At 46.9% G+C, this 27,570-nt stretch overlaps 1 protein-coding gene across 2 annotated transcripts in view; it reads left to right on the top strand.

The window, feature by feature from the left end:
* HAPLN3 (hyaluronan and proteoglycan link protein 3) overlaps positions 1–27,353 on the top strand; it is a 72,935-nt gene extending 45,582 nt beyond the window's left edge. The window contains exons 3-5 of one of the 2 annotated variants that reach the window (XM_086958128.1): positions 270–638; positions 25,592–25,894; positions 26,918–27,353. In XM_086958128.1, coding sequence (XP_086814254.1) covers positions 270–638; positions 25,592–25,894; positions 26,918–27,201 — 956 coding nt within the window. In that variant the 3' untranslated portion in view covers positions 27,202–27,353. Of the gene's footprint in view, positions 1–266; positions 639–25,591; positions 25,895–26,917 lie in introns of both variants that reach the window. The other variant, XM_086958126.1, reaches the window with a different exon arrangement.
* The last annotated feature ends 217 nt before the right edge of the window (positions 27,354–27,570 follow it).

Genomic DNA, 27,570 nt, shown 5'->3' with positions numbered 1-27,570 from the left:
GGATTATCCACCTCAGTATGAAGAAAGCAGTACCAAACCTTTATGGGGTTGTCCAGTTTGTGGCATTTTCAGTTGTAGATCTAACTTTCTCATACTTGAACAGAAAAAATATAAATATAGCCAGAGAATAAGAAAGGTGGTTGGCTGATGGAAAAAGCTAATTCAACTACATATATTTTGACTTGATTCCTCTTAAAAGTGATGCCTATACAGTTGATGACCTTGTACCTCCTTTCTATCTCTAAGCTTTTGTGTTTTCTTTCAAGCAGTGCATTTTAATGGTGTGAAGCTCATCGTGAAGACCCCGGAGGATGCTCTTTTCGCATACCGTGGTGGAAACATCACTCTCCCTTGTCGCTTCCACTACGAGCCCAAGCTTGAAACACCACGCAGGATTCGCATAAAGTGGTCTAAGCTCAATCAGGACAACACCAAAGACAGTGACGTTTTAGTGGCGATTGGACTGAAACACCGCAGCTTTGGCGACTTTCGTGGTCGCGTGCATTTACAGTTAAAGGGTTCACAGGAGGCATCCCTGGTCATTTCGGACCTGCGGCTGGAGGATTATGGAAAATACAAGTGCGAGGTGATTGATGGTCTGGAGGATGAAAGTGGGATCGTGGAGCTGGAACTGAGAGGTAAGAAGACTTATCAGAGTCTTTGATTTATTGAGAATGAGCAATTTAGTGAGGAGTCAGTGATAACTACTTAATATATAAAAGTTGAATTTGTGGTCTTTTTGACGTATAGCAAATTCTTCCACACTTGACATCTTGCGGCCCTTTGACCACCCCCGTTTAGGCAAGAAAAGCTATTTAAAACAGTTTCAGCTTTACATACGGGAACCTTTATGTTTAGCTAGCTGGTTGGTCTTTGTGCGGGACTAAAACATGACATTAAAGGCGTGGGTGCGGTCTGTGTGAAGTGGAGATGGTTCATGTAATGTGATTCCTAGGCTGCTCATTAACATGCCCCTTCACATTCTAATTTATTTATTTCTTTGTTGTAAACTGCTTTTATTTATTTATTTATTTGTTTATTTTTTTAGAGCTGCATACATTCTGGGAAACCAGGTTCAAAGGAAACAGATATAAATAATACCCAAACTATTTCGCAGTGATTTTCTATAAAAGTGGCCAAAGCACTTGATCAGCAGAGGATACCAATATATTTTAACCAGAATCAAATGAAGGGTGTATCTTAAACATGCCAGTAGGGAATCCATAAAGCTTCCTTACTTAACATTTTCACTCACGCTATAAGCAGTTTCCATTTTGGAAGGACTAGTTTAGGATCTGCTGCTAAATGGAGATTTCTGTTTGGTTCTTTGAATTGCACACCAGCCATTAAGTAGTCTTGACGTAAACTATGCTGAGCTTTCCAGCCAACAGTTCGATAATCATTAAAACAAATCAGATGAACTGTTAAGTGATCACATTTTAATACACATATAATTGAAATTTCTCTTTTTTTAAACTGCCTGCAGTTTTATTGAATTAAATTGCATTAAATTCAGAAAGATACTAGCACAATATAGGAGTCTTTGAAAGATCTGTCTTTACTAGTGAGGTAAGATGAGGGGTCCAAAATGGCTAATATAGGGAAAGTGTTCTAGTGCACTCTCCACCTGAACCTATCACATCCAACAGATTTCTTCTTGGGGTTGAAGGCTCAGTAGCCACATTGCTAGCCAAGGCGCCCTTCTTCTGTGCTTACTCTTTGGAGGCCCTTGCGCCAGTCCAAGTGTTCGTGCTCTTCACTGGAAGGGCACTGTAGGCCACTGGTGTGGGGCAAGCTGGGTACAGAGTAAGGCATGACCGATGCCTCCATCTAGGTTGGACTCAAGCGGGCTGACTGGTCCATCTGTAGGAAACCTGCAGTGGTGCATGGACTGAGGTGTGGTGGTGGCACGGATGGATTGAGGGTGGCCCAAGTGCTGGCTGGGCGGGTGGTGGAGTTCCTGACACACCAAGGCAATACGAAGGGAAAGATAGCAGCCTGAGGGAGAGGTGGCAGCCTGGCTCGGGTAATTGGCCTGTACAGAGACTATGTGTCGCTACAGGTGGAGGAAGCAGTTCCTTCCATGCATGGTGTGCCGCTGAGGAATAATTGACCTGGTGAAGTGAGGTGCCTTTGTTTATGGTCCATCATATCAAGACCTAAACCTGCCCGTGGACATGATTCTGCTCCTGGCAAACAAGATACATGCCTCCCCATCTGCCATCGGGTCCCCCAACCTATAAACATGGAAATGAGCCACTGAAGTTGACCCCAGCAGCAGTCACTACCTCAGTACATTTAGCTGACACAGAATAACACAATGAGCACTGTGCCGTCTGCAGGGCCTTCGTTGGATAATTGCTCAACAACACTCCCCCCGCCAGAGATGATGGCCATGGAAGGCAAGTGTGAGTGGATACCTGGGACAGCTAGTAATACCCCGAAAAGGACCAAGGAGTACTAGGAGATCATTGCATGCAGGTGAGCATTACAATAGGAGAGAGAGAAAAGCCCATTATAAGAATTTTAAATAATGACGATGACCCGTGTCTCCAGACTGTCTATCCTCAACCAGGTCCGCCAGAAACGTTTGTCCTCGATCCCTGACTGGTCACCTCCTTCTGTGTCGGACAGGCCAGATTGCTCGTGCTCAGGTTTCTGTCCGCATCTCTTATTGCTTGGTGTCTCTAGTGCTCCCTGTTTCTTCTCCCTCTCAGCCATAGAGAGGGTGGGTGCCACCTGTATTTGAGGTTCCCTGACTCCATCATAATACCATCCTCCTCATCCTACCAAATAGCTCCTCTGCCCAATCCCACATGGATTCTGGTGTCTCAAAGAAGTGCGAGTTGCCATAGAGGATCACCTTCAGTGTGGCTAGGTATGAACGTTGATATTCAGCCCCATTGTTCTGAGCTGAGTGTAACTGTTTGTTCAAACTCAATATAATCTGGGTATCATCTACATAGATTTGATATAAAAGAGCCTACAAGCCAATTGAATCATACAGATTTTGATTTAAAAGGGTGACAAGGAAAAGCCTTGAGTAATGCCAAAACCTAGTGGAACGGACATATATCTAAATCAGTGATGCTCAAACTACAGCCCGGGGACCGCATGTGGCCCTCATAACTATCACCTGCGGATCCCTGGTGAACAGCAGCACTTGACCGCTGTTTACTTGACTCAGCACTAACATTAAAAAGATGATAAATAAGGCAATTCTTTATTTAAATGTTAATTGAAGTTAGAAAAAAGAAATAACTCTGTTGTCCTGGACTGCTTAACTTTAGGAACACCTTCATTTTTATAGACATCTTTCAGCAAAAGTGTAAAAATACGAAAACGGCTCTTAAAAATTCAAAAAAAGTATATTAAATTAACATACAGAACCATTTCGCCTTCTTACATCAGATTATATCAGTGCATTAAGAAGTATTTGTTGAAAAGTGATAGATTTCAAACAGAAATTCAGAACCACCCTGACAACAATGCCAATAGTGAACTAAGAAGCTGGCCTGCTTTCCTATTATACATGGACAACATTATAGTTTATTAAATCAGGCACAGGAGAAGGTTTTGTACAGCGCATGTGGAGGTCCTCTTATGTTCCATTATGAAGAAAAAGTAGGGAAATCGAAATAAAACAATTGGCTAGGAACACACAATTTGGTAAAGTGGCTAAGCTGGGACATCATAAACACGAGCATGACTTTACCCCCTATCCGTTCATTGCTGTAAAATAGCCATGCCTTTGCAGTCCTCTGAGATTTCAAATGAGTAGGCGCGGGCATTACACCGCCCACTGCTCTTACCTGTACTGGCCACACCTGCAAATGAGTGGAGACCCAGAGAGAGATTATGAGAGACCATAGAAGCATGTTCTGCTTCCCACCAGCTCCCCCTGATGAAACCACATAACACATTGTTTCTGCAGTGTCCAGTTTTTTAAATTGAAAATAAAGATATTTTCTGAACCCTACAGGCAGATTAGCATATGGATAAGCGTATGCAGTAAACATACATTCAAGCAACACATGCATGCACACTTAGGCAACAGGACATGCGTGCACTGCCTATGCAGGGCATGCATGTATGCATGCTGCCTAAGAGGTAGTTTGTGGCCCTTGGGGACTCTGTACAAACTTAATGTATTGGCTTATTTTACGTGCATCTCTTAAAGTCTGTCCCATTACAGTCTATGTATGTGGAAAATGTGCTAACTTTAAAATCATAGCATGATTTGCTTACCCGTGTTTGTTCTCAACTTCTTTGGTGGAAGGTGTTCTCGCTCTGAAAGTAACCCCCGGAAAGTCTTAGGTTTCAGAAGGCTGCCGTGCTCCCTGGTCGTAGCTGGTTTCCATCCTCTCTGTTGGTTAACGTGTGCTAGTGCCCCCTGGTGGATAACAAAAGAATGACCTAGTAGCATCAGGTAGTTTTCTTTCCTACCTACACATTTGCATTCAAAAGCAGTTAACATTGAACCTCTTTTTTATTTTTTATTTGTAGTTGTATCCCGCTCTGACAGGATCATTATTAGGCGCTTCTATCTGGACTTGTGTGTCAGAGTTGCCCGGCTGCCTTGGTCACCATCACATTCACACGAGAACAGGATAAAAGGCACCTGATGGCTGGTGTATGCCCTGTGCCTCTGAGGTAGCTTAAAAACAGCCGGGTGAGTGTAATTGTGAGGAAACAGTTACAGTTATTTAGCAACTGAGGTATCTCCATCCAACAAATCAGCTAGAACCTAGTAGCTTATTTACAAGCCCATTGTGCCACTGTTTCGGCACTTTTTTTAACGCACCGGTGCGCAATGGGCTTGCCCGTATTTACAAGGCCACATAAAGTCACACTGAGAAACTTTTTATGGCTTTGTAAATATGGGCCCGTTTCACGCATTACTCTGTGTGACAGGGAAGTTCCATTGGTATTGCTGTGGCTGTTCCTAACCAACATCCATGGAACTTGACGCATGTCTAGCTTGACAACATTTAGTAAAACTGGGAATGCGTCAGAATCCTAGGCCCCCCCAGGAGAGGTGCAGGAATGGCGCAACGAGTTGAATGAAAATGACACTGCGCAGCGTAGCTAAATGGCTAGATGAGCCCGTAGTTTACTGGGGGCTCCTCACTTCATGCCTTTTGCTGCGTTCATGGCAGCAGATTGTCTTTTACCTAGCATCTCGACAGGGCCTACCTTTTGGGAATGCCCAGACTTTTCCAATCCATCCTACAGCTGAGCAATCCAGGAAGACTTCATCCTCTGTGGAATTAGGGGCGCTGGATTACAATCATGACAGCAGAGGATGTCACATCCCACAATCTTTAACACACTGCTAAAATTAGCTGAAATTATATTTGAATACCATTTGACCGATATGACCTCACCAGAAATGACAATACAAAGCTTTTGTCCTAGGTGATTTTTCGAAAGTGGACAAAAATCCCATCAATAAGAGTAAACAGAAGAAAATCATACACACACAGATAAAAGGAAAGCGTGAGATATACATCAGGAGCCATGGGCACATACCTGTTACCCTCGGTTATTCTGTTATTGTTTCACAGAATACTTGCCCATATGTTCCATATATTTCATACTTGTTCCTACAGTAGAGGGCGGTGCCAACGCACTGTGACGCTTAGCTCTGATGCTTATTAAGAGCCAACCACATGGCTTCTCTCATCTACTGGAATTCCTGCTGAATCAGTGTATCTACGGAAACTACAAGGGAGCAAGTGTGTCTCTTATTGACCCCCAAGTGAGGTGTATGTTTGTGTGGTTACTGTAAAATAGCCAGCGTCCTATAAAAGGCCAGAGAGCCGTCTAGACTACCCTAATAAAGCTTTGGTACAGGATCTCATACTGAGTTCTAAAACATGTGCCTTTAGCGGCTAATCACTTCTGGTAACGTTCAAACTAATCTTAAACACCGCCTTTCTTCTTGAGCGTCACCTCACTAGACCCACAGTAAAGATTCCTGGGCAAGTAGAAGCCTATTCTTTGCACCCTCGCCTGCACTATCTTTGTTGGGGCCAAGGACCCTTCCTAATAAGTTGTCTTATAAGTCCCACCTCCTTTGACAGATGTGGGCAACCACCTGACAACATCTCCATCTTGTCCACAGCGCCTCGAGGAGCCTCTGTGGAGCTAGGACAGGGTGGCAAGAGACACTAGCTGAAAAGGAGTTGTGCTGGTAAGTCCTGCTCCTTCCTGAGTGGGGGTAGAGTGGAGTTTACAGATGCCCACCAGTCAAGGGCATGAGATGAAGCCTAGAAGTGCCACTACTCTTCAGTACACCTGAGAGGCTGCCTCGGAAGAGAGTCCTTGATGCAGATAAACGTGGGCGGAAGCTTACACATGGAAATATCTATTTATTCTTGGAACACGAGGTTAAAAAAAGTTTCTCTCAAATTGGCACAATATGTCATGCCTCTCCCGGCCCAGACCTTCCCCAATCAGTGCTCAGATAAAGTGTTCTCTGTCTAGATGGGAGCTTTCGCTGCGGTATTAAACAGTGTCCCCCCTTGTGCTGGTCATTCCTGACCCACTTTCGTAGCTCGGCTCCCTCCTCGCCGCTTGACCACAGTGTTGCACCGGTGTCCAGATGTGGGCAGATGATAAATGGCAAGCCCTCTGGCGGTCAGGACAAGCCTTAGCCTCCCACCTGCAGGAATGTTAATGCATCGCAGTGGTGAATACAGAGCCAACATTGAGAGAGGTGGACACATATTTTAAGGGCCCACCAAGGAAGCATGAAGTGAAGCTGGATGGCAGAATGATGGCTCTGCCTCAGGGCTGAGAGAAGGAGCCGAAGCGCACGCAGCAGACGCGCTTGGAAAAGATGAGTGATTTGATGAATGCTGTGTGCTTTGGAGTGAAAGGTGAGACATAGGTGCATGCTGGGAAAGTCAAAAAAAGAAAACAGTTTGGAGGTGTGGATAGTGAACTCTAGGCCCCCATCATTTTACTCAATGGCACAAACAAAGAAAGGGAGAAATTATTGTTCATGTTTATATTAATTTTGTGCATAACGCACACACTGCACAACTACATTGCTTCTAGGCCCAAAGAAATATGGCTGGAATGTATTGCAACTGTAGGCGAGATTATTGCCCCTCATATATGCAGCTCCAAAGAGGCATAGTTAGATTGTCAAAGTTTGCTAAATTTCTCTTGCCTGGAAAGAAACTAAAAAGTGCAAAGGTGTTTCACTCAGCTGGACGAATGCTCACCGAGCTTACAAGAGGTCGTGACCACGAGCTCAATGTAACAACGAATTAGATCAGTTTCACTGCTAGCATCTCCCCTTCTGGTCAATTACCAGCTTCGGCTCTGTTCTCTCCAGCAACCTGTATGTTTCCAGGGATTGCCTGGGCCACGGTAAGACCCAGTAGGAGAATCCAGGGCACCGAGCCCGGATCCCGCTAACACCAGGAGGGGTTTATCCTGTCAGCTCTGGTCTTTGTGAGCAGCACACTCCAAGAAGCAAGAGGAGTTTTTTAGACAGGGAAGGAGAGGTCAGGTCACATGAACACTGGAGTTGTCCGTTCGAATCCTTTTTTCTTTGTTTTCTATGTTAATATGACAAGCTTTAAAGACCGTGGAGTCCTGTGCAAAAATCGAAGGCTTTAAGCCAGAATTACGAGTCCCAGTCTATAGCACTCAATTTTGACAGCTATGATACAACAAAGAACTCCGGGACATATTATCAAGACAGGCGATAACAATGATCGCCGTTTTAGCGGCAGAAAACAGCAGCTAAAACGGCGATAATGGGCTTGATAATATGCTCTATGGAATTCCAACTGAAGCCCATGTTAGATGTCCTTCACATCTAACCTGGGCTTCAATTGGAATTCCATAAAGCGTATTATCAAGCCCATTCTCGCCGTTTTAGCGGTTGTTTTCTGCAGCTAAAACAGCGATAATTTTATCGCCTGTCTTGATAATATGACCCTACATTTTTTATGTTATCAAAGTAGCAGTGGGTAACTGATATGTTTATATTTCAGAATTACACGTCCACAAAAATACACATAAGTTTGTTTTTTACTTAATTGCATGGCAAAAAGAGATAAAAATTGGAATTGTATAATAGTATTTCAAAAGAATAGAGAAACATATTTATGAGCCCCTCTGCACTGCGGTGCAGGAGCGACAGAATGAGATGAAGCCTCATAAGAACACCTGGTGTGACCCTGAGTGGCTTCATTAATCTCAAGTAATACAAAGCAGCGCAAATCCCTATGTTGCATTATTCTGCACCAGGAAGGCATTTCCATGGGTGTTGCGCAACATCCATGGACTTTGACACATTCCCAGATTTACCAGAAGTGAGGCGTACCAAAGAGAAATATCTTTATTTCTCCTCGTTTTTCATTTTTCTGTGTATGGTGCATTCTGCAGCACATATAGAAAGAGGAGAAGCTTCAGGGGATTGTTTTTGTGCAGGAAGGTGCCCCCTCCTGCACAATAACAATCCTCCTTACAACCTAGGGACCCTTGCACCCTGGTGCAAGGGTGCCTGCATTGGCGGCTGCCAGTCAAAAGGACGGCAGTGCAGGGGAAAAAGCAGAAATGCACCTATTGACTTGCATACAGCACACTCCTGCCCTTTCCCTCCTGTCAGGCAGTGCAGCACAGCTAGGTGACTTGATGCGCAGCACAGCATGACTTGGTCATAAACATGGCCCAGAGTGTATATACTAGTTCATGTACACATCCGATATACGGCCTGATATCAATGAAAGCCTTCCTCTTTAAACAGCTGGGATTATTCAAAGGTCTTTAACTAGAACTCATTGTAATTGTATTTTATTGTAATAGCAGTTATATAGTGCTTAATACCCTTGTTGAGACGCTGAAGTGCTTTACGCTGGGCAGCACCCTGCTCCAGAACCCACAGTTAGTGGTTAATCCAGTGGTTATTGGTTATTGGGATGAGTCTTGTGGTTTTAAGAAACACATTCAGTGCATTTACCCTAGCTTCTTTGTAGCAGATTAACTTAGGTGAGGTGTGATTTTTAGTGAGGGCAGAGGGAATGTGAGTTCATACAGATGGTTGGTACGATTGATAGATGAGCTAGAGGTGATTAGGCCTTGTTAAGTTGTAGATGTAACTTTCAAAGAAGGAGAGGCAATTCGCAGAAATATAATAACAAAGATAAAGGCAAACATATATGTTGTTTAAAATAGATTGTGGCCCAGACTGAGGAGGCATAAAGAGGAAGGAATGTAAGAAGAGGGTTGGAAGTGTAAAGGGGTTGCTAGCATGAAGTAACGGCGAAACGAATATATTAGGGAGATATCAAGAGCTTCAGGGTGCACTTAAAAGATGCTGCAACCTCATAACCACAGCAACGTGATTAAAGATGCAGAGTAAATAATGCAAACATTGTAAAGGAATTTCAGCAAAGGCTAGAGTGAATGTCTTCTGATGTTCACCCTTAAAGCTTGTCTCACAGTATTCATTGGAAGAGCAAATTGGCATCCCTTTGACTGTCCCTTGTTTGGCATGGAAGAAAATGGCGGCGGGGACAACTTCCACAGCCAGTGGAAGTATATTGCCAAATTTCCTGTGGCTGGAGTGTGGACACTCAGGCACTTAAGTGATGAGCTGGGAAGAAAGGCTTCCTTTAGGAATTCCTTGAAGACGTTGTTATCAAGGGACGGATGACTTGTTCTTTTTGAACACTGTTATTTATTTGGTAGATGAAGATAGTGAAGGATGGGACTGCAGTTTCTGTTGTTGAAGATGGGGATGTTTCTAGGCCAAGCCTGTCTTTTCTCTTTCCCTAGTTGCTGCTTCAGGAAGGTTGATGCATAGATTGCATAACTGCCCCAGTATTCCCAGCTGTCGAAAGCATCACTTTGCACAAAGGGGAGTCAGGAGGGCAACCTGAGGAGGACACTTGAAAGAGAAGCAAACCAAACCAAATAATCTCATTCAGATTCTTCCTTCATTGCACATGAACCCCTCCCCTACTGGTGACGGAACCACTCCGTCATCAGCCGCGGTCGCGCTGTGCTGATGACGGAGCGGTTCCGTCACGGCCCGCTCGGAACGCCTGCGCGGCACGGATTCCGCGCCTGCTCTGAAAGTTCTATTGAGCGGGCGGGGCCATGACGGAACCGCTCCGTCATGAGCACAGCTCAACCGTGGCTGGTGACGGAGCAGTTCCGTCACCAACATGCGCGCGGCCGCCCTACCCCCTTAGCACTGTGGCGGAATAGCCGCCGCAGTGAAGGGGTTAAGATATTAAATGAGTCTACAGGCGGGGCAAGGAATCTTCAAACTGGGAGGCAGGCTACACTAGGGAGGGCCTCAAGTGTTCCCTGGGGGTGCGCCAGGCTGTGGCCAAAAGAAGCGTTATGTAGATTGCAGTGCTTTGAAAAAAATTATCAGCAGTAAGCCTCTCTGTAATGGGCCACCACTAACATATTTTGTCATCCTAGCTGAGAGGATATGTCAAAAGAAAAGGGACTCCAAGTATTCTTCCAAACTCCCACCTCATTCTAAAAATCACAATTAGTAAGGCCTGCCTGACCTGAACAGCATGTTTGGCAATCATGTATTTGATTGCATTTTTGTAAGGGGTAACAGAACTTAAGTACCATGTTTAAATACGTGTAGACATGCTTAAACAGTGCCAATTCAATACATTAATTCTGAATAATTCTGAGGGGGCCCGATGATTTTGATTTTTTCACTGTCGGGGCACAACATTTAAAAGTATGAAGACCACTTCTCTAGGCAGAAATTAAATGATGAGAGACAAAAATATTATAGATGGGAGTATTGACTTTCACCACTAAAATTGATTCCTTAGTACTATGAATTAACATGTTTTTCAACTTAGTTAATTGCTGTATAATATTTGCAGTTGAAAACAAAAGGCGTGTTTCTGTTTCTTTTATCAGGAGACACTTTATCAATGTTTTAAGACTCCACCTACTGTCCCCCACTCACAATTAAAAGATGCCTCTGGTATCTACCACAGGCAAAGCATGATGCACGGTGACTTGGTTAACTGTGTCTTGGCCCAATTAAGATCATCTTCATATTATATACTGCAGTAGATAGCAAGGATTGAATTATTTGGCCAAGTGGAGGGTGACAAAGTGGTTTGGTTGAAGCCAGTGTAGTAGTGTCTACTTGATTTACGGGAGACTAGTGACCAAACTTTGGCTCAAATTGCCATGCCTGCCATCTTTGTTTAGTTTAAATCCATGCACACACCTCATATTGGCCCAATACATAAGCAGGCTCGAAAGCTTTATAAACAGCATGCTACTAAAGCTAAGCTCAAGCTGCAAGTGGATCGAACCTAAATACATCTTTCAAAAGTTATTTTCTAAGGCAGCTTACCTACTATAATGGGGTCCTGGGGGGGGCGACCGAAGGGAGGCCTTCCCCGCCCGGGGAAATTTGGGGCCGGGGAAAGGGGGGGAAGGGGGTAGAGATGGCGCCGCCCGGGGGACAGTTCCTGGTTTGGTAGCTTTTGGGCTGGGGGTGGGGCTTGGTGGGGCTTCCTCTGGGCGGGGCTGTGGGTTCCGCCCGGCCACGCGGCAGAGACACCATTTAAAGGTGAGGTGTCTCGGCCGCCGGGCGGGGGGTGGCGCTTGGGACAATTTTTGGACATTTCGGTTGGAAATTTTTTTTGCGGATGGATAAACTTTTCAAGTCTCCATGGTTGCTAGCGGCACGAGCGGAGGGCCTGCAGAGGAGTGGACTTCACGATTGTGTGTTGGGACATTGCGGGCTTTCGATGGGACATTTCAGGCTGGCAACGAGACTTTCACGGCGCGGGACACTGAATTTCACGGCGCGGGACACATCGCTGGACGTGGGAGGAACTCGGGAGAGCAGCATGCGGCTCCACGCGACCGAGCGGATGGGCCTGTTCTGGCTAGTGCGGGCGGTCAGGCTCCCACGTGGGACTAGGTGAGTCCCTTCTGCCCCCTACCCGAAGGGTCCATGCGGCCGCCGGGGTGCTACGTTGGGGCAAGGGGGGGGGTAAGGACCTATGAGTGATTGTTTGGGGGGAATTGTTTGCGGTTTACAAATGTGGCTAAGTGTTATCCAGTACTTTTTGCTGAGGTTCTTCTTGGGGGGTGGAAAGGTTTGGGAGGGTGCGCTGGGGGTATGGACTGCTTAGTGGTGTTCGAGGTGGGAGAATGGGCGTTACGGTACTGTGTCTTTTCCCAGTGCGATGTGTTGTGGGTTTCAGAGGGGCCTGCCTGCTCCTCACAATGGGGGAGCGGTGGTTCGTGGCCTCAGCGGCTCCCGGAGCGGGAACATGGATCGGCCGGGGCGCGGTTTGCCGCTTGCCTAATTTGCAAATAAATTTTGCTTCTGCGTAGTGTTTTGGGGTTGAACATTAGCTTCGAAAGGTTTGTTTCTGTTCACAGGGGTGGTCTGGGTCCGTGCTGGTGACTTCATTTGACCCTGCCTGATTACCCAGTTCTTTCGTAAACTGACATGCAGCCCTTCGTTTTGTGCAGTCTGCCCAGAGGATAACGTCTGGATGCACATTCGATCTGAGGGAAAATGAGCGGCGCGCCACTGACGCGGGCACAGTTTGCGCCTTTCCTCACGGGCACGGCCTAGCGTGCGCCACTGTCCTGCGGGACCGCCCACGATCATGGCGGTGCAGCGCCTGTGGGGCAGTTGGGGCGTATGATGCAGGCCTCTGAGGAACCTTTCTCACGAGAAGGGTCGTGGGTTGCAGACTGTTGCCACCTGCTCGACCGCATTCCGGGCGGCGGTGGCGTGGGCATCTGGGTGACTGGGGGGGGGGAGGGGCGGCAGGGCTGCGCAGCCGAGCAGTTCGGGAGGTGAAGGCCCGGTTTTTCCCCGGGCGGGGCAGGCCTCCCTTCGGTCGCCCCCCCCCCAGGACCCCAGTCTGTCTCTACGTTGTATTCCCTGAATTAGGAACACGTTTTCCCGGAGTTGATAAGAGGATGCGCATATTGAACGCTGTATATGTCATTAGAAAGCCATTTTCTGCCCCCCTCGCCACCTCCGTTTTTCTGACGCAGCACATTTTGTGATGCTTTATGACTTCAAAGGACAGCTGATGCGGTTACATTGACACCCATTAAGAATTTGCTGTCTCACTTTCTCAATCAATTCTTATCAATGTGTATCAATGCGCTGGATAATAAATGTGTTATTGGCAGGGGAAGTGGCGGGCTGCAGACTAGGAACTTTTATTGGTAGGGGCTTTAAGGGCGAGCACGTGAGGCACAACCTTTCCACAGTGAATTGGCTTGCAGTTAAAGGCGTTCCTCGTGTGCTTTCGAGTGTCGGACGCCTGTGCGGCGCTACATTATAATCCAACCAGTTGTACAGTAATAGTATTATGGGTTATGTGTACGCTAAAAGCTGTTTAAAAGAGGTGCGTCATATGCCCATGGGTCTCTGGACTCTGGGTGCTAAGACATATTGCACATAGCATGTGCTGCTCAGCATTTCATTTATTTCATGTTCATGCAGTATTGTTATAACATACCTCCATAATGTCGCTGTATGTCAACAATGTGACCACATTGCTCAGGGAGTAACGGTGCGTAGGGAGCAGCGCATGACAGAAGGATGTGTGCAATACAGTCTCAAGCTATTTGTACGTTTGCCATATGCCATTGAAACATTGCCTTTTATTTAACTCCTTGGAAACCAGTGTGACAAACAGATGATGGGGCCCCATGGATTAGGGGACAAATGTCTTCTCCAAAACAGGTTTTATAAAGGAAAACTCTGGAGGAAGCATAGGTGAAGGCATTTGGAGTGTGGAGGGTCATATAACAGTCGACTTCATTTCCCGTTCAAGTGTTTTCTCATGGTAAAATTCAAATTGGGACTTATATTTCGGATATTTGGGCCAGTGGCTTCGTACACAGTGCGCCCCCCCAATCCCATCGCAGACGTTGGTCACTGCCTCATAGGGCCAAGTACTGTCTTGTAAGTACTTTTAAATAGCGCTTACTACCCTGACGAGGTGCCGAAGCGCTTTTCAGTGGGGTAGCTTGATACTCCGGAACCTATAATGGATTCGTGTGGTGAAATATGGAAGTGATTTGCGGGGGACCAGTCTGTTTTAGCACGAGTGCCAGTGAGGACCTGATTGACCGGCGACTCGTGGTACATTTGGTGCTACACGGTTTTGAGCAATGTGATGTTGCACTTTGCGCCTCCGTTTCAGTGAAATATATTCAATCTGGGCCCAGGTTACTGTTTTTGCATTCTGGGTTCGGATCCCAAGCTCTAAAATATATACATACTTTTCTTTTCTGTTGCCATATTGCTGATCTTTTCTATGCAAAGGGGCGTTGCGGAGTACCACGCTGTTGTCTTCTGTAGCACCTTTTTATTAGTATGAAACAAGAAGGCAAGGGCATAGAGTTTATAAATGTGACATTTTGCGTGGGTGAGAGGTACGTTCTTCCATTTTGTTAGTATGAGACAAGGAGGCAAGCTCAAAAAATTTAAAGAGTGACAATTTTCACAGTTGAAGTCCTAGAGTGGAAAACCTTACCAAATATCTGCAAATGCACTTGGGAATACGGCGAACAAATTTACCGTTTCAATAGGCCGCGGGCGTTTCCAGTCGCTCGGGGGTGAGGGGTACGTCCTTTGCAGTGGGTTTTTTTCCTGGCGGACAGGCTCTGGGGGTGCCGCACTGTGTGGAGGACTTCTTTCTGGGGCCAGAGAGGAAGCACGGTCCCATGTCAGTTTGGTCATTCTTTGTAGTGAGCTCGACTCCATGGCCAGGGAGCACGCCCGCCGGAGGACAGGGGGGTCGCAACGAGGTCGCAGTCGCGCGTGGGTGAGGGGTATGTTCTTTGCAGTGGGTTTTTTCCTGGCGGACAGGCTCTGGGGTGACGCACTGTGTGGAGGACTTCTTTCTGGGCGCCAGAGAGGAAGCACGGTCCCATGTCAGGGTGGTCAATCTCCGTAGTGAGCTCGACTCCGTGGCCAGGAAGCACGCCCGCCGGAGGACAGGGGGGTCGCAACGCGCAGTGGGGTTTGACGCCGAACGGTGCCGCTGCCATGTCGGGGGCTGCGGGGTATGGTAGGTGACGGGGGGAGTTGGGGGCACTGCGGCAGGGGTTTCTTCCTGGCGGACGGGCGCAGGTGTGGGACACGCACCCGGAGGGCTTCTCTCTTGTGGAACGGCCGGCTTCGGCGGACGGCCTGCGGGCGCTGAGCGGCTTCTCAGGCCTGGTGTTGACTGGGGGGGCCCTGGGCACCACAGAGGGGGCACGGCCCCGTTTTATTGCGGCATACCTGTAGGGAGCTCGATTCCGCGGCCAGGAAGCACGCCCCGGGGGGCGGGGGGGTGATGTCGACTGAGGGCATGGCCCTATACAGTTAGTGTCGGAGGGCATGGCCCTATACATCGGTGACGAAGGGCATGGCCCTATACATTGGTGACGGAGGGCCTGGCCCTATACATTGGTGACGGAGGGCATGGCCCTATACTTTGGTGACGAAGGGCATGGCCCTATACATTGGGGACGGAGGGCATGGCCCTATACATTGGTGACGGAGGGCATGGCCCTATACTTTGGTGACGAAGGGCATGGCCCTATACAGTGGGGACGGAGGGCATGGCCCTATACATTGGTGACGGAGGGCATGGCCCTATACAGTGGGGACGGAGGGCATGGCCCTATACATTGGGGACGGAGGGCATGGCCCTATACGTTGGTGTCGGAGGGCGTGGCCCTATACATTGGTGACGGAGGGCGTGGCCCTACACATTGGTGACGGAGGGCATGGCCCTATACATTGGTGATGAAGGGCATGGCCCTATACATTGGTGACGGAGGGCATGGCCCTATACATTGGGACGGAGGGCATGGCCCTATACATTGGTGTTGGAGGGCATGGCCCTATACATTGGTGACGGAGGGCATGGCCCTATGCGTGGTGACGGAGAACATGACCCTATGCAGTGGGACGGAGGGCATGGCCCTGGGGGGAGGGGGAGGACCTGCCGGCGGGTCGAAGACATGGACCGGACAGCACGAGGCTTGAGGGGGGCCGCGGCACTCCATATAGTTAGGGGGTGGTTCTGCCCACGGGGTCATGCGCCACGTACCGGTTTCAGGGGGGGGGGTCCTAGGGGGGGGGTCGAGGACCGTTAGCACGTCCCTCGAGTGGCGGTTCTTCCTAATATATGGGGGAAGAGCAGGAGAACTGTTTGGACTATCGGGGGGTAGGTCAAGCACAATAAAGTATTTAGCCAGGTGGAGAGGCAAATTGACGTTATGCCAATTGTTACTGTTGTGGATTGTGGTAAGCAGTTAGGGGAGGGGGTGGGGGTGAGGCAGGAAATTACATATTCATGAGGTTTAGATTGTGCGGCGCAGGCCAAGGATGTTATTGTGTAGAATGCACCTGCTTCCAATAAAGCGGCCTTTATCACACTTACATTGAGCCTCGGGTCGGTGCTTTCTTTCCCCCCCCCTTCGCCAATGGGCCCCAATGGGGTCCTGGGGGGGGGGGCGACCGAAGGGAGGCCTTCCCCGCCCGGGGAAATTTGGGGCCAGGGAAAGGGGGGGGAAGGGGGTAGAGATGGCGCCGCCCGGGGGACAGTTCCTGGTTTGGTAGCTTTTGGGCTGGGGGGCGGGGCTTGGTGGGGCTTCCTCTGGGCGGGGCTGTGGGTTCCGCCCGGCCACGCAGCAGAGACACCATTTTAAGGTGAGGTGTCTCGGCCGCCGGGCGGGGGGTGGCGCTTGGGACAATTTTTCCCTCCCACCCTCCCTGGGCATGATTCGGGGGGGGGGGCCATGGGCCTGCATCTCTTCTTACGGGGGAGCCCCCTTTACGGGGGAGTTTGGAGTGACGGGGATTTTGGGCTATGTTTTGTTGGAGGCTGGTGCATACAGGGGGTGTTTGGAGTGGGTGGGGGGTTTTTCGCATGTCGCTGGAGCAGGTGTGGGGGTGCATTCGGTATGTAGGGGCGGTTCTTCCTAATATATGGGGGAAGAGCAGGAGAACTGTTTGGACTATCGGGGGGTAGGTCAAGCACAATAAAGTATTTAGCCAGGTGGAGAGGCAAATTGACGTTATGCCAATTGTTACTGTTGTGGATTGTGGTAAGCAGTTAGGGGAGGGGGTGGGGGTGAGGCAGGAAATTACATATTCATGAGGTTTAGATTGTGCGGCGCAGGCCACGGATGTTATTGTGTAGAATGCACCTGCTTCCAATAAAGCGGCCTTTATCACACTTACATTGAGCCTCGGTCGGTGCTTTCTTCCCCCCCCCCTTTCGCCAATGGGCCCCAATGTGCATTGCTAACTCTGACCCATAGGTGGCTGCACATTCTTTTTGCCCCTTAAATACATCTAGGGCAGGTAAGACTACAGAATCACTGAGCCTATAGGCAAACCATGGCACCAGCTGAAAGTATCACGAGACTGTAACTTTTAAACACTGTCTAAGCAGCTTCAAAAAAACTCACACGCTAAAGCCCAGGTTGCCAATATCTGAAAACTTTGCTAGAGAGGTTTGATTTTGATAAATATAACTTGAAAAGATTTAAGTGGGCTTTAATACCATAAATGTAACCAGTAAGATGAATATTGCCAATCCTCAACCCTTACAGATCTTACAGATTTTCGAGAGCTTGTTAACTACATATTGAAATCCATGCGCATAAAGTAAAACTACAACGGTGTCAGTGGCAAATAAGAGTGGGGATTGTTTTGCAACGGAGGTAGCCTAAATCCTAACATCCCATTAACATACCCGGTACATACCGCAGAGGCAGAATGCCCTCGTCGTGCGTGGCGCAAAGGAACAGCGAAGACCTGTGTGATCTCTCCACCAAGGCCACATTTGGGATAAGCAAAGTTGTGTTCTCGGTGACAAAATATTACAATGCCCATGTTTCAGAGCTTCTAGTTGGGAACTTTGTTAACCGTTGATCTAAGATCAGTGAACAGAAGATATAACTTGCTTCGGATCTGTGAAAAAGGAGTAATATGCTACCTGTAGTCAGAAGCATTGCCCTTGAATGCTGCATCTCTGAATCAGGCTCGCTCCTGTTGTAAAAAGTAAGAAAAAGTTGAGCCATGTATGTGCGCGCACACACACACACACGCACACACACATACACGCACGCAGAACGCATATACTCTCTCTGACTCTGGCTATTTCTTTCTCTCTTCTGATAATTGAGCTCATCGCTGTCTTTGATCATATATACTGTGTCCTCTTATCATGCCTTTCAGCTGACCAAACCAGTGCTTAATTTGAGCCAGTGGTTTCTGGTGCTCCCCACTGCCACTTAATTGGTTTCTGGTGCTCAGCACCTTCACTTATTTGTCAACAATGCACTAATGACAATCTGCCACATGATGTTGCATATCATTTAATTTAAAGATGAGCAGAACAACAGGTGTTAATGAATATAATGCACAATAAAAATGACTAAATCTTGCCTCCCCAGGCATTCCTTTAGCTTTGGGGACCTGGAATAGTCTGAACTGCTGCACTTGCAGGGGAGAGAGATGGTTAGTAGTTGTTTTGGCAATGAAGACAGGGGAGATGGATGGTGCAAGCTGCAGTGGCCTCCTGGTCCGAGCCCAAGCACTTAGGGGCAGATTTACAAGCCCCTTGCAACACATTTACGCTGCCATTGCGTCACTCCTGTGACGCAGAGGCGGCGTAAATCATGCGCATGTTGCGCTGTATTTACAGGGGAAGCATCTAGGGAGATGCGTCACGTTGTAAACCCATGCCCCACAAGAAACCTGCGCCAAGTTTCATGTGAGATTTTCAGTGCAGGAATGCCTCATAAAAGTGACGCAGTGAAATCTACAAGATTTCACTCAGTCACTTTTCAGGCCATGCTGCGTCAAAGCCCTGCGCCTGCATGAAGCAGGTGTAAGGATTGACGCAGCATGTTAGGACTAGGGGCATCCCGAGCCTTGCTGGAGCGACGCGACTCCAGCAATGTGCCGCCTTTCCGCTGGGGGATGCGTCACGCATCTGTCCATCCGTGCGCTACATTGTAAATGCGGCGCATCAGTGCTGGCGCACGGGTGGGCAGATGCATCGCAACTCTTCTGGTGCATCCCTGCTGATTAGCAGAGATGCGCCAGAAGTAGTAAATCTGCCCCTACATATTTTACAAATTAAGCTCTGGACCAAACTCTTAGCTAATCCTACTGCCAGATTTTCAGTGCCACGACCCTACACACAGCATCAAAAACAGCCAAGTCAGGCCACGAGGAAGAAGCTAAAACCATTAGCCAACCTCATTCACACCAGAAGGGCTATGATCTGTCCAGTTCTGGGATTGGAAACATATCTCTTCATAGCTGGCCCGGAAAACTTGTTTAAAAATCTCCCAATCTATCACAGCATCCACGAATGTAAAGAGATAATTTACAAAGGTTGCGTTAAAAAAGAGAGCTCTAAAATTATATTGCAACTGGATTCACTAGCATGAAAACCAGCATGGCCCTTACAGATCTCCAATTGTTCATCCATGATCTCGAAGCATGGCAAATGATATTCATATCAACATTTTCAATTTTGTATATGCACAACTTGATGCAAGAAACAGGAACCACAATCGCAGCACCATGCCGTTTTGACCTGGTCTGTCTTTGTTAGCGTTAGCCAATTAATGTAAATACCTACACTGTTCTATAAACGGAAAATGTAAACTATACTGTTGTAGAATTTTTGGGGGATTTATGTGACCACTGGGTGTCACTGTTTGCCAACATTTGAAAGCCTATTGGGGGCTAGTGATCTGGAACAAGCTTAAAGCATAAAACACGAAGTCCTTTATTTAAACTACCAAAAATACAACGAATGCATACTAAGGCGTTATTTTACTAAGATCGGGACATACGATATATCTTCAGAATGCTCATAAATCTGCATTATGTGAAAATGAAGACGCCATAATAAAGATTACAGTAACAAAAATCATTGCAGTCCATAATGAAGAAAAGGTTTCATGCATGTAATATAAGAGATAATACAAAAACAAAAACGAATCATTAAATGCAAAGGAGTTATGGTTGCAATTAGGGATAGGGTATGGATAAAAAAGCAGGGTCGATATAAGGATTAGAGTAGCGGTTAGAGTAAAGGAAGGCATCCAGGACAGTGGCAGGGTTACTGTAAGGATCACTGACGGGGTGAGGGTAATTTAGACTCACGGTTTGGTTAATGATACGTAATAAGAATCAGGAATACGGTAAACGACAGCGGACGAAAGTAGGGTTCGGGCAAGGAGCGATTTAGATTTAATTCTAGCCGAATGACAAAGGTTAGAGCAGGAGATATGCTTAGTCCTGTATTTTCAACCGTCTGCCATTCTCTTCATGATGTAGTCCTCTTTATGCCTAACCGAAGCCAAAATTAACAAGCATTGGCAATGCAACAGGTCTCGCAATTGCGAGAGTTTAAGCTATTTGGCATTGTAAATGACAATGCCTTTTATTTATCTGTTTTGCTAATTAACACACAAATATAAGGCACTGTTATTTACAACGCCAATAGCTAAAAACTCATGTAAATGCGAGGCCTATTCAAAGAAGCGGCCGCTTGTCCAGAGCTGCTTGGAAAGTGAAAGCACGCATGGCGCAGGAAAGCATACAGTAGGAGAAACTCATTAAAGAGAATAGTGCTTACAGATTCAAAAAGTCGTACTGTGTATCAACCGAAGTAAAAGGGCCAGTCCTCATGGGAAGTTACAAATGAAGACACGCCGGTATGAATGAGGAATTTACAAGTCTAGTAATGAATCAGAAGCCATCATTTACGAAGGGAAATGACAGGAGCCAATGAGAGATATGGGCAGAGAGTGGGCAGGCCTTTAATTCCATACTCCAATACAGTATGCCCCGCAGAACAGCGCATGTTCTGCCCAGGCTCGACCTAAAATATGTGGTTATGGTTTCTTTGTTATGGAGTGGGGTTATGGTTCCAATCTATTACGACATTCTTCCCTTTTCGTATTGGTCAGTCATGAGCCTTTTATAGCACTGAGGACGAACAAAATGGCAGAGAGAACTCTTAATAAGGCAGGAACTTTGTGTACTTCATGAAAGCCTGTGAGAACATAGATTTCCTTCTCCACCGGACACTACAAGGCGTTCAATTTGTCTCTAAAATTGAAATTGGGCGAAGTGTTTTGGGGTCAGAGGTGGGCGAGTAAACAAATTAAGAGGGAGAGCCAAGCTCTGGGTTGTCTCTTAGAGCCCATGCACAAGCAGAGCCCTGCAAATGTTTGCTATGTAAAACATACAACAAACATCATGTAAAATATGATACAGTCTCCTCAAAATTCAAAAAAGTGTATTTAACACATGGAAGCTTTGACATTAATATGTCACAATATAGCGCTGCACCAATAAGTACCTATTAAAAGTGATGGGTTTTAAACATGAGCTTAGACTCATTCCTGCCCCTTTCCTCACACTTGTGACAGTGCCATTAGTGAACTAACAGGCAAGACAGTTGGTAAGTGGACCCTGTACGTAGCCCAGATTATTAAAGAACAAGATTAGTCTATTAAATGAAACATAATAGGTTTTTATATCGTTGGTTTTCTGATTCATGTATTTGAATGTGCTTTCATTCGCAAATATGAAGAAAAACACGTTTTAGTGAAATAAAATATTTGCCCAAGCTCACACAATTTAAGTGGGGATGCAGCAGTTTATCCAGGTTTTATGCTTTCACTTTGTACAAATAAGCCACTAAATGGCTATCCTTCTCTCCTTTTTATGTTAATGCTTTGTTTTTATCTCCCAGGTTTTCTGCTGTTTTTATATAGTGTGAACTCCACCTGGAGATATTTAAATGCTTCACATGAACACCAGTTACATTATACAGGGTCACAATTATTTATTTTAGTCACTGGAGATTCGTCCAGAATCACAGGATGTTGCTCCAACGCCGAGACTCAAACCTAGCTTGTTCACTTCCAAAGTTGGAAGCTCTCCCGTAACGCCACATACCGATTAGATTGAGGGTGGCACTCAGAAGGTACATACTAGCTTGGCTTATTGGGGGCTCAAATTTCCAACAGGACCTCAAGCTGAGGCACGCTTAAAGGCTCAAGCCCAGATGAAGATTTCAGGCCAGCCTTCCTAGTGGGAAATGTCAAGGCTTAGTTATGGTAAAAGGGACCTCTTTAACCTTGAACTACTATTACAGTCTGCTTGGAATCCTGGTGCTGATGCTAAAGCATAGCCTGCTGGAAATTATAAGAGTTGGGCTGTTGAGTATAGACATCCGCTCTTACTCTTAAATAACTCTCTAGACGCTCTGTATGCCTGTTTGGAAAAAGATATGAAGTAAACCTTGAGGTTGTAGGCTATCTTAAAGAACTGTCAAAAATTGGACACACATTGGCCCACCAAAAAAAAAAACCTATGCCCATCCAGATGAAAATTCCTGGAACCGGGCCTGATCCTAATACATTTGAAATAGCTGCCCAGGTCTGGCTGCAGCAGTTACACAGAGCGCAAATATGCTCGAAAGATAGAGTGTTTTACAGAAGAAGATGTCATAATACAACTAGAAAATGTCAGAATCATCAAAAAAGGGGACTTGTACAAGTAGCAAGACATGACAGAACAGGGAAAGCAAGAGGGAGTGTGTTATAAGGCTGGGAGCTGAATTCAAGACTTCAACTCAAATTCGGGATTTGGAAGTATAAAGCAACAGAGAAAAGGTGAGATGCAAAAAAAAAGGAGTCCATAGGCAAATAGCTAAGGAGCGAGTTAGGCAAAAACGGAAGAAAAAAATCCAATTGGTAAGAGAAAACAGTGGAGAAGAAAGGGAGGCAGGGTAAAGAGAACAGTCTAACGTTGTGAGTGAAACAGAAAATAAAGGTTGCAACGAGTAGGGTTGTCTTTGAAGGTGACCAGAAAGGTAAGATCTAAAGCCGAGAGCTCCAAATTCTAGTCACAGTCCCATTGAAGGATTGTGCCATGGTGCCCTCCATTTTGAAAGTTTGAGTTTCCGAGGTGCCTCCCCCCACCCTTTCCCCCAGCTTTTCCCGTTTTGGGGCGAGGTAAGGAGTGCTGGCAGCATGTCGAACCTTGAGGGGGATGCATGACGCTGACGCCTTGTGACAATCCAGAGCGCCCGATGATAGCCATTGAAGAGTGTGTAGCACGAACTGCATTCGTTGGATTCATACATTTGCACACACTGCACGTGTTCATGTTCCATTCCTAAACTGCAATTGTATCCCGAGCAAACATTGCGTAAATACACCCCCTTTGATGCAGTTGAGACTTGTATGTATATGACTAGCGTGCAGCTATTTAAAAGAGGAGGGATTTAGAATATACAATTGGGGTACGACAAGGGGAGGGGGCCAAAGGGAAGTAGCGTTGGCTTGATAACATGGTGGGGAGGCGAGGATCGAGGTTGAGCAGCACAAGGAATAGAGGAAGGAGGGGGCTACAGTGGCAGAAATCTGGGGAGCACTTCAAACAGACAGTCACAATGCAGCAGTTTTTTGGGCACAGGCACATGAATCAGAGTGACAGCTTTATACTGCACAAACAACATTTTAGAGGATATGATTTTACAACAAAGTGGTCCATATAGCTCTTATTAACATTCCCCTGCTGCATACATTGACTACCTAATCCTGGCAACCAGTGGGAAAGCAAAACACACAATATGATGGACGGAATGTTGCACAATGGCAAAACATTCACCCCAGTCACAGATCTGGGTTTAATCCATCGTTATTTTGCGTGCCAAGCCACCCCAGTTCAGACATGGCAATATGCAAATCAGTCTTGACCCTGACCCTGTGCCTCATGGGAACAGTCCAGACCAAACTGCCAAGCCATGTCTTCCCTGGACCGGAATTAAGCATCCTAGGACCGGTTTCTGGCTATCAGCCTTCATCAGCCAGGATAGCTTAACTCCAGTGGCGTTGTGAGCACGGTACCCACATCTGGCATACCCTTCACACATAGGGTGAGCAGCAAACGTTGTTGACCTGAGAGCTCTGTAAGTTGCCCAATGGGAAAGGCAGGACTTGCTCCATGGCATCAACAGAAAGATGTTGAATTCACGTTTTAAGTGCCCAGTATGGACATTCAAGTTTTAAAATCTCCATTGATTGATTCATGGCCGATTTTGGGGAATATCCAGATGGAAAATCTGTCGTGCTTTACTCCACTCTACCGCCCTGGAGTCTGAGCTACACAATGTATGTCATAGTTACCTGCAGCTTTCCCCTGTATGGTTTTGTATTATTCACTTGTTTCAGCAGGCAGTAATATGTCAATTACTGTTAGCACATCCTCCGCATATTTATTTATTGTTGAGATTACCGGTGGGGGCCGTCCACCTGACACACGTACCACACCGCAGTGGTAACTCGCTAGCAAGGATTCGATAGAACTGAGTATGAATGAATGAATACGCATTTCTATAGCGCATGTCTACCCTGGGGCATCCCAGCGAATTTAGGACAGCTAGAACTTTCCCGCTACTCATGGGAAGAGAAAGGTCTTCAGCAATTTTCTGAAGTGGAGATAATTAGGTTCAAGGCGAACGGAATCGGGGTGCCGGTTCCATAGTTTTGCCGCATGAAGCGTGAATCGTCGGCCACCCATACGTGCCCGATGGATCCTAGGAACTGTCAGAAACTTTTTATTATTGGATCTAAGTATCCGAGAGACCTGATACAGTTGAATCATCGGTAGGATCATGGAGGGTCCGTTGCCGGTAATGGATTTGTGCACGGTACACATGGCCTTAAACCAAATTCTTTGTTGCACTGGAAGCCAGTGCAACTGTCAGAGTGCTGACTTAGCTGAGGTGCGCCTCGGAACATTCCTTAGAAGTCGAGCAGCACAGTTCTAAACAACTTGTAAGATCTTGAAAGTCTCCTGTGGAGCACCCAAGGAGATCGCACTGGCATAATCAAGTCGCGATAGAATAAGGGCTTGCACCAGCAGAGGTCTAGCGTCAAAGGGAAGGAGTGGCAAGATCTTCCTCATCAATCTGATCAGGTCATAGCAGGTAGCAGCCACTTTGCGCGATTGTACAGAGAAAGTAAGATTAGAGTCCAACCATACACCCAGACTCTTAATTTGTTTCTTTGGTAAAGGGGGGGGCCTAGACAACTGGGCCAATATGGATCTAAGTTGGGGGGAGCTGCATGTCCTAGCATCATGACTTCCGTCTTGGAGCCATTAAGTTTGAGGAAGGACGAGTCCATCCACTCAACTACATTTACCAGGCAAGAAGTCAGGTTCTTGTCATTCATATCATGTTGGCTGAGGGACACCACCAACTGGGTATAGTCAGCATAAGTGACCAGCTGGACCCCCTAGGGAAGCACAATGTCCGCAAGGGGCCGCATGTAGATGTTGAACATGGTGGGGCTTAAGGAAGATCCCTATGGGACACCATACTGTAGAGGGGTCTGTTTTGAAAGAACCTCATCTTCAATATGAGTATGAGGCACTGAGTTCCATCACACCAAGTAGGACATTTTGGTTGCCTTTTCCTTGTCTCAAACTCTTGCATCACGAACTGTGGGGCAATCAGTGTGTGTTTTTTCTTTTCAGGTGTTGTGTTCCCATACCAGCCGCACCACGGACGCTACAAACTGAACTACCACGAAGCCAAAAAAGCCTGTGAGGGTCAGGACGCCATGATGGCGTCGTTTGATCAGCTCTTCCAGGCCTGGGAGGATGGCCTGGACTGGTGCAACGCTGGCTGGGTGCTGGACGGCACTGTACAATATCCAATCACCGTGTCCCGTGAGCCCTGTGGCGGAAAGGCCATGGCTCCTGGAGTCCGAAGCTACGGAGAGCGGCACAAGCAACTCCACCAATTTGATGTTTTCTGCTTCTCCTCCTCGCTGAAAGGTAAGGCAGGTTGACTTCCGGTCACGTGTCCATTGTAACCTTAGGTTTAGCAATCTCAAGCTGTTACTTCTTCGTCTGGGTTAACCGCTGCAGCCACTTACAGTTATGCAGTCTGAGCTCAGTGGAGCCTCAGTCCTGAAACGACCAGGCATCAGCAGTTCACATCTCAGTTTACTGGGCAGGTCAGCTTTGGAAATCTGTTGCGAGGTGATGAGCATGGAACAGCTCTGGAGGCAGCACCGCTAAGTATGACGTCACCCAGACCAGACTGAACACAGCTCATTCTTGCTTGTCATGTCTGTGCCCCTGGGCTCGCAGTGAGAGAGGCTGGGCGGAAAACAGACGAGGTCATGACCCATGCTTCCAGCTGATGGAAAACCATCTGCTCATTGCCTAGGATCAAAGGTCAACAACCCTTTAAACTTAACCTTGAGCCTCATACCCCAATCTGCGTGTTCACCCCAGGACCTGATTTCTGATACTGAAGTATACCCAGATGCAAACCTTCATTTCTTGTGGAGGGCGCTGGGGGTGGGGGAGGTCCTACTAAAAATTTCGGGGGGGGGGGGGCTGTTTCTTCCAGCAATATGTAGAGTGGAGATGCAGGGACTCTAAGAAGGGGTGAAAACACAACAAAACCTCGTTAGCAAGTAAATGGTCTTTTAAAGACCTGTGAAGTACTCGGGTGCAGCTGTGTGTGTGCCTGTGAAGCTGTCTCAGCCGGGCTGACGCACAGCCGGGTGGGGGGTGGTAGGGATTGAAGCCCTTTGAACCCAATGGGCGTTGCGCGCCTGCGCATGAGCAGTAGACTCTCAGCTGACAGTGCCTTCCATTCCTTCCCTGACTTTTCTTTTAATTATTTCCTCCTATGAACCAATTAAGTGGGAACAAATGCCGAAGGAATGATGAGTGGGATAATGATATAGGCTGACTTAAGGAAAAATGACTGCACTTTTTCTATTAGCCCCCCCGCATAGTATTTGATTTGTTCATACAGCATCTTCTTTCTTTTTGGATTTGTAGGGAAGGTGTACTACTTGGAGCACCCTGATAAACTGAACTTTGAGGAGGCTAAGACTGCGTGTCAAGAGGATGGAGCAGAAATCGCCAAGGTTGGCCAACTTTATGCTGCCTGGAAGTTTGCCAACCTGGATCGCTGTGATGCAGCTTGGCTGGCAGACGCCAGTGTGCGGTACCCAATCGCCACTCCGCGTCCAAACTGCGGACCCTCAGAGCCAGGGGTTAGGAGCTTTGGTTTCCTGAATAAACAGCACAAGTTTGGGGTATTTTGCTATAAGAGGAGCTAAATGCCTCCTCTATGCGAACATTTTCCTTCATGAATACCGCTTTATTAGGCATGGTCACAAGATATTCAAATAGTTTGTCACTTTAAATGAAAGCATTCAGTGTCAATTTGGAGGGCTTTTAGAACGGACGAGACCACACTACACCACAAAGAGCAAAGATACATATAGAGCACATTTGAAGGTTTCAGGCAATCTAAATATTATCTCACCACCTCCCAATTTAATATTTAATAATTTAAAATTATCTATATATAACATTTGGCTTGGTGTCAAAGGGCGATTGCATTTGTTTTTTTTAATAACATAGAAGAGGGAGTGCTGAGAAAGTGCAGCGACGTCGTTGACCTAAGAGCTCTGTAAGTTGCCTGA

The sequence above is a fragment of the Lissotriton vulgaris genome, chromosome 2_1 (genome assembly GCF_964263255.1).
Source record: "Lissotriton vulgaris chromosome 2_1, aLisVul1.2, whole genome shotgun sequence".
Classification (NCBI taxonomy): domain Eukaryota; kingdom Metazoa; phylum Chordata; class Amphibia; order Caudata; family Salamandridae; genus Lissotriton; species Lissotriton vulgaris.
This window is presented reverse-complemented; position numbering and strand designations above follow the sequence as displayed.